The 6,656-nt window shown below is 39.6% G+C and overlaps 1 protein-coding gene across 1 annotated transcript; it reads left to right on the top strand.

The window, feature by feature from the left end:
* The first annotated feature begins 2,701 nt into the window (after nucleotides 1–2,701).
* On the top strand, nucleotides 2,702–5,867 carry dnal4b (dynein, axonemal, light chain 4b). Its single transcript, XM_018682442.2, has 4 exons — nucleotides 2,702–2,804; nucleotides 3,308–3,387; nucleotides 4,520–4,603; nucleotides 4,832–5,867. Exons 2-4 carry the CDS (start codon nucleotides 3,316–3,318, stop codon nucleotides 4,994–4,996), a joined length of 321 nt encoding a protein of 106 aa, XP_018537958.1. The 5' UTR covers nucleotides 2,702–2,804; nucleotides 3,308–3,315; the 3' UTR covers nucleotides 4,997–5,867.
* The last annotated feature ends 789 nt before the right edge of the window (nucleotides 5,868–6,656 follow it).

The raw sequence follows: 6,656 nt of genomic DNA, 5'->3' as shown, positions 1-6,656 counted from the left end.
CGCTCTCAGAATCTTCCATTATCCAAACTGTTTTGCTTGACTTCTTCATCATCAAGTAATGCAGTATTTTTCTTTTGCGCTCAGGACTCTGCCTCCCATATACACCACGAAGTGTTGATACAATATTTTTCCCTCATGATGAATACCTCCCTCAAGGTCTTTATACCACCACCTCCTCCTCTCTGCTCTCCTCACCTGTTGGCATTTTTTCATTACACCTTGTTTCAAAAACACCTCCGTCTCCTTCTCTCCTCTTGTTTTGACATTCTTATTTCAGCTTACCTTCCAGCCCTGGGGCGCTTTTCTTTGAGAGTTTCTCACCTGGGTATTTAGTGCTCCCTCTCTCTCTCAGAATATTTTCAAGATGTTTCATACTTCGGGCAAGACAAGTCTGACTGCTGTGTATTTTTAAATTAATGCACCTCCAAAAACTCAAATATATAAATATTGGCACACATGAAAAGCAAGCCCATTATTGAGAATAGGACAATGACATTTCTTTTTTGCAATCAATTTATCAATTAGTAGTTTCAGCTTTGATGATAATACTTCATTCAGTTATTCACACATACTGAACATGTACAGGCTACGTTCTGTTATGGGCATTTAGTTTGACAAAGCATGATGAAGAAGCTGATGAAGACCATGTGATAGGGTTAAAAAGTGCTGGGGAAAAGCTTGTGAGAGGACCTTCTGTTGCTTATGCTCACAAGGACAAAAAAATCCTAAAAGTACAGTTGAAATCACACAGCTGCTCAGCTCAGCAGACCCATCACTATGACAACTGTGTGATGTGGTGGAAAGCTCTGGGAAAATTAAATGGACCAGAAGTTGGGATTGTTCTGTCCAGTCGTATTTATCTGGCTCTCGAACCGGTGTTGTCACCAGACTATGTCAGCCGGGCTCACCAAAGCTCCCGCCAAAGCATTTCATAATATAATCTGTCGCTGTGCAATTAGTTAATGGCTGCTTATCTGAGCCAGAACAGAGGTGAGGTGAAGGGCCAGGGTCAAACGTATGGTCCACTGATTTCAGGAAGAGGAGTGGAGGACAGAAGAGACAGAGAAGAGGGAGAGAAAGATTATCATGTGATCTGTTTGTCTGCCTCTCCAGGGATTGATTGATAATCCTCTCTAATCCAGAGGAGAGTTTTTGTTTCAGAGACCAAATGAATCCAGATGTTTGTAGTGGTATTTCAGTCTCTGTTATTCCAGCGAGCGAGTGAGGCGAAATGCACAACCCAGGTTAACAGGCACAACTTTTGCACAGAGACAAGTTGGGACTACCTCACTTTCAAAGCTTTGTGGATTTTTTCTTTTTGGGTGGGAGTGGAAGTCTGTGTGTATGTGTTTGTGTGTGTGTGTGTGTGTGTGTGTGTGTGTGTGTGTGTGTGTGTGTGTTGGAGTAGACTGACAATTCTGGGTCACAACTCTCCACCTGGGGATTCCAACCAGATGTTTCCAGCTGAATGTGGGTCAGAGTCAGTAAGAGGGCTGATTAGGGAGGACTGAAAAAGGTTTTACCAGCACACAGTCTGTTAGACAGTGGTGTAATTTTAGAACAGACAGACAGAGAGTAACTAAGTACATTTACTCAGCCTTCTTACCAATTCTTGATTACAGTGACTTGTTACACATGAATAAACCAGCACAACACCTCATTTGTCACCACCTGTACTCTTGAGCTGGCTGACCACCTCTTTCTGTGCATCATGTGATAATTGATAATCAATAACAAATTCATAATCTTTGATCACAAGACACATGTCTGCTGTCTGTCCCCAGTGGATGGACAGAAGTGGGACGGAAAGTGTTATTTTTTGTTGTTGTTTATTTTGCTGCAGCCACTTGGAATAGTTTACAGAGAGAAATTAAATCAAAGAACTTAGTTTCTCAGACTGAATTCAATGCTATTGTACCCTCAGTGGTGAAAGGTTCATTTTAGCTTTCTCAATACTGACAATTGTTTTGTAACCTTCTTTATTCTTTGTTCTATTTGAGCTTTTGTACATTGTTACCTGCTTTTCATTATTGTTTATTTGTGTCTGTGATGTTGCATTGTCTTGTCTGAAACCAAGGTCAGGCCAGGTCTCCTTTGAAAAAGATGTTGCTAATGGGATTTATCTGATTATATAAAGGTTAAATAATGAAAATTAAACTTATTAAGTATTGTATATACTGTAAATTACTTGTACTTCACTTGAGCATTTTAAATTTATGCTACTTTAGACTTGTACTGTGCTACACCTATGAAGGAAATATGTCACTTTTTACTTCATTTATTTGACAGCTGTACCAGTGCTTCTTAGATTTTGATTTTACACACAAAATATATATCATGTTGTCTTTTATTAGATGAAACGACCCTTTAAACAGTTGAAATTAGCCCTGATGTATGTTAACAGCATACTAATGACTGAAATATTCTGATCCAGTGACATAAAAATATACAATACACTGACCATTCTGCAGAATAAGTAAGTACTTTTGTGAGTAATACTCCTATACATTTATTTAAATAGGTCTATATTTTTGAATTCAGAACTGCTGCATTGTCTCTTTCTGTGTGTGTAACTGCGCTGATGGATAAAAGACCCAGTGTATAAAAATTAGCAAACATTTAAGGTGAAAAGGGGCGGTTTACAACGGTTCTTCTTTCACTTGATTGACAGCATCTAAACCAATAGGAATGGGGTCTGTTGTGGTGGGCGGGGCTTCTCTGTACGGACGTCTGTTGTTTAAAATGTCTCCTTAACGACCGAACTGGGAGTCAAACAGCAGAAGTTTTCGCTGGACAAACGCTTTGTAAGTAACCTGCCTCTGTGTCACTTTGCATTTATTAACCGTCGACAGCACAGTGTAACTCGCAATCATACGACAATGGATTAAAATAAGTCGCATTTGGGTTAGAAAACAGCAACCGGCAGCATCAGCTGTTTGCTATCAAACAAGCTAGGCTAATTAGCTAGCTAGTAAAACCTGTTAAGCTAGTTACGGTTGCAAACACGATAAAGTTCAAGCTCGCCAACCAGACGTAATGTATGGTATCTGTTTATTTTCTGTAGGCTAAATAGACTATTCTGATGTAAACTACGATGAGAAACTTGCTTTAGCTAGCTGGCAACGGCTAAGTGATCTTAGCTAACCTCGTCCCCAGTCGGGTCTCGTTACAGTGTTGTTAGCTACAGATGTTATCCCTCTGTGCAATATTGGGCTGTGCACATGAAACACTTTTCTTACACACATTCAGCAGAGCCTCTAATTAGGCTGGATTAGTTTTTTAACATGTAGAAAATGTCTTTTTGCAGGACTCGGAATGGCTGGGACTGGCGAGGGAAAGAAAGAAGAGGCCGACTACAAGAGACTGCACAGCTTCCCTCTGATCAGGGTAGGAGAGAAGTGGGACAGTGCCTCTGGGTACAGGACAGAAACATCTTAACTGGGCTGTGAGCAGCGCGGTCCTCAGTGATAAAGTCCACATTATATTTTTAATGTATAAAGTTGCTGTGTAGGCCGCTAATTGTAAGCGGTCGAGGTTTATTGCTGGAAATGATCTGTATATACATTGTGACTCAGCTGAATATATAAAGTGTGCCTGCTAAAATGTGTAGCAGGTTAACGTAACTGTTCAGCTTTTTGGAGAAAACTTTCTAATGACACCAATTGGTACTTTGTGAGCTGACTCAGTCACCAACACATGATCTGTAGCTTCAATCCCTGAGAGAATTATAGACGTTGTGCTTTACAGATAGAAATATAACACATATCTATATATACAATTCAGACTAAATTTTATAACACAAAGTGTGGAATTGAAAAATGTGCATACTATAAAGTAAACAGATAACACAAAACATGCAAACAGAGAGGGGTTGAGTAAAATCTCTAGCTTGATGAGTTAATATTAGTTATTATACAGTTATAAGATTAACAAACTGTAGCAGTGCTGCACTGTTTGCTGTGACTGCAAGCACATTTGTCACTCTTTGTGTTATTGAGTGTATAATCATACATTTGGTCAGTCACAGCATACAGGCATCTCACACACTTTTTGTTTGACTTTGTCATGAGGACAGGTTTATGCTAGTTTGTACAAAGTGTTGTCTGGCCATGCGAAGAATCAGGAGTGTTTATACATGTTTCAAACAGTCACAGTGAAAGGTGGAGCGAAAAGCTGGTAATCCCAGGGAAGCAGGAATCACTGTATTGTTTAAACATGAAGAAAACATGCACATTTTGAGACAGGATCCTCTAGAAGGCATTCATAGTGTTACACTTTTTTATTCCTATGAAACATGAAAGATAAAGTGTTGTGAACTAATTGAAAAAACATGGCTACTGTTTCTGTGTGATGCATTCAGTGTGCGCTACAGGTGTTTTGTCTTAAACTCTTGTTGTAAATATCCAAAGTCAGAGTGTTTGTTTAATTCTCATTGGTCCATAGCTTTTTCATAATGCTTAAGAGAAGAGACCAATACAGTCAGGAAAATGCAGACTCTTATATTTTGTGTTGTTCTCAGCACACGGACATGCCAGAGGAAATGAGGGTTGAGACCATGGAGCTATGTGTCACAGCCTGTGAAAAGTTTGCAACCAACAATGAGGTAAGTGTGTATTGTGCGGTCAGTTTCTGATGAGCTCATGGTAGCATGGTCAGAGATGTATATTTTGCTGTCATACTGTCTCTGTAATAATGGCTTCTGTAAGGGAATTAAATCACACACTTGACAGTGGCATTGTGTCAGGACTTTGTTTTATCAACACTATAAGGCTTTAGTCCCTATGATAACTTAATATTCTTGCTAATTTTATTTTGTCCTTGTCTAACCCAGAGTGCAGCAAAGATGATCAAGGAGTCCATGGATAAGAAATTTGGCAGCTCGTGGCACGTAGTGATCGGTGAAGGCTTCGGCTTTGAGGTCACACACGAGGTGAAGAACCTGCTCTACATGTTCTTTGGAGGAAGCCTGGCCGTGTGTGTGTGGAAATGCTCGTAGCACCTCCTCGCTGTCCCTCCTTCCCTCTGACGTGGTCACTGGGCTGGCAATGAACACCAGCTACCAGCCAGACGCTGGTTACATTTGTGTTGCGGCAGGTCAGTTTGTCCACACTACCAGCCACTGTGGCAGATAATAAAACCAACATTTGGAGATCTCGTCCAGTTAAAAATGTAGTTGGCAGGGAAAATACTTGAAAGGGAGTTTTGAGAGCGGCAGTCACTTTGGCATAAAAATAGCTTCCTGCCTTGCCTGTCACTTTTCTGTCTTTCTTCTTTGAAGCTGTATCCATGGTCCTAAACATTTGTGAGTGTGCATGTGCAAGTAAGTCCAACTTTTACAAACAATACAGCCAGCCAGGGTCTCCAAAGTCCTTTATCCTCATTCCTCTTCAGGGAGCGTGTGTGTGAGTGAGTTTATATGTTTGTGTGTGCTGGACACACACTTTTTTTTTTAAAATAACATTTCATTGTCACCTCCCTCAGCAGTTAGTGCAACAGTAAACTGTCCACACCGTCTGTATGTTTCACACGTGTCTTTTTCTCTCTCAAGCCGCACTAGTCTTTTAATAAAATTTGTAATATTTTTTATGTGTACATATTTTGATGCGACTTGAAAAACTTCTTTTTAAAGACCAGTGTCATCTTCTTACAACTAAAGGCTCACAGTCTCCTGAGCCAAACAACACTAAACCCGATCCACCTTTTCTCCCTGTAAAGGTGTTTGTAATAATCCCTATTAATATCACCCTGCTGAGTGATATTAGCAATGTGATTGTTTTCATGGTGATGCCAGTTTTAATGGTCCAGTGCAATGGACCATTATGTGTGAACTGACCTGATTGTACAATAAATTCTGAAATGTGATGAAATAGGGGCTTAGACTGTCACTTGTGTTCTTCACAACATTTGTTAGTGACTGAAGGGATATAATTAAATTACATGTTACATTTCAGGCAGGGCATTTTAGGTCAAATTCATCATAAGCAAATTCAATTTTTGTTAGCCCCACAGCCAAGAGGGAGAAAATTATAGCTGTCGAGCTGGAGGGGATTTCTGGTAAGTTTAGAGCAAATTGGAAGGGGTTAGATTTGTCTTCTTGTAGTTGTTATGCAGTCCAGTTACTGATGACTGCACCTCCATTGCCAAGAAATGTCAAATGACACATTCGTCTCAAATATCAACACATTTTGGATTTGAATGTCTGGTTTTAAAATGTCAGAAAAGAGTAAAAGTGTGTGCTTAACACAGAAGCCAGCTACAGCTCTTACAAGGCTTTTTAGAAATATACACAGAGGAGGAGACTAACAGAGATGCTTCCAAAAATATCAGACAAGGGCTTATGTTCATAAGGAGGAAGGAGAAGGTGAATGGTTGAATGGTAGGGACTTGTCAGAATGGACAATAAATTGGATAAAGTTGTTTAGAAAAGATGCTGTTCAACAAGTTATATGTTATTTCCCTCTAAAGGCAAATTAAATATTTTGTCTTTGAGTTCATTATGCACACAAAGAGGCACAGTCAGACTCCGCTTGTTCCGGGTTCATGTAATCCACTTAAAATGCATCAGTTAAAATTTGTCTTAGTAAAAAGTAGTCTTGGTATACAGACAGCTGTGTTAGGGGAGAAGTGATGAGTAAAAAAAAAAAAAAAAAATCAAA

The sequence above is a fragment of the Lates calcarifer genome, linkage group LG5 (assembly GCF_001640805.2).
Source record: "Lates calcarifer isolate ASB-BC8 linkage group LG5, TLL_Latcal_v3, whole genome shotgun sequence".
NCBI classification, from domain to species: domain Eukaryota; kingdom Metazoa; phylum Chordata; class Actinopteri; family Centropomidae; genus Lates; species Lates calcarifer.
The sequence above is the reverse complement of the archived record's forward strand: the minus strand, read 5'-3'. Positions and strand labels throughout refer to the sequence as shown.

Coding starts and splice junctions, on each gene's coding strand:
- dnal4b (XM_018682442.2), top strand. CDS start 3,316: ATGGCTGGGACTGGCGAGGGAAAGAAAGAAGAGGCCGACTACAAGAGA. Junction 3,388..4,519: donor ACAGCTTCCCTCTGATCAGG/GTAGGAGAGAAG, acceptor TGTTGTTCTCAG/CACACGGACATGCCAGAGGA. Junction 4,604..4,831: donor AGTTTGCAACCAACAATGAG/GTAAGTGTGTAT, acceptor TGTCTAACCCAG/AGTGCAGCAAAGATGATCAA.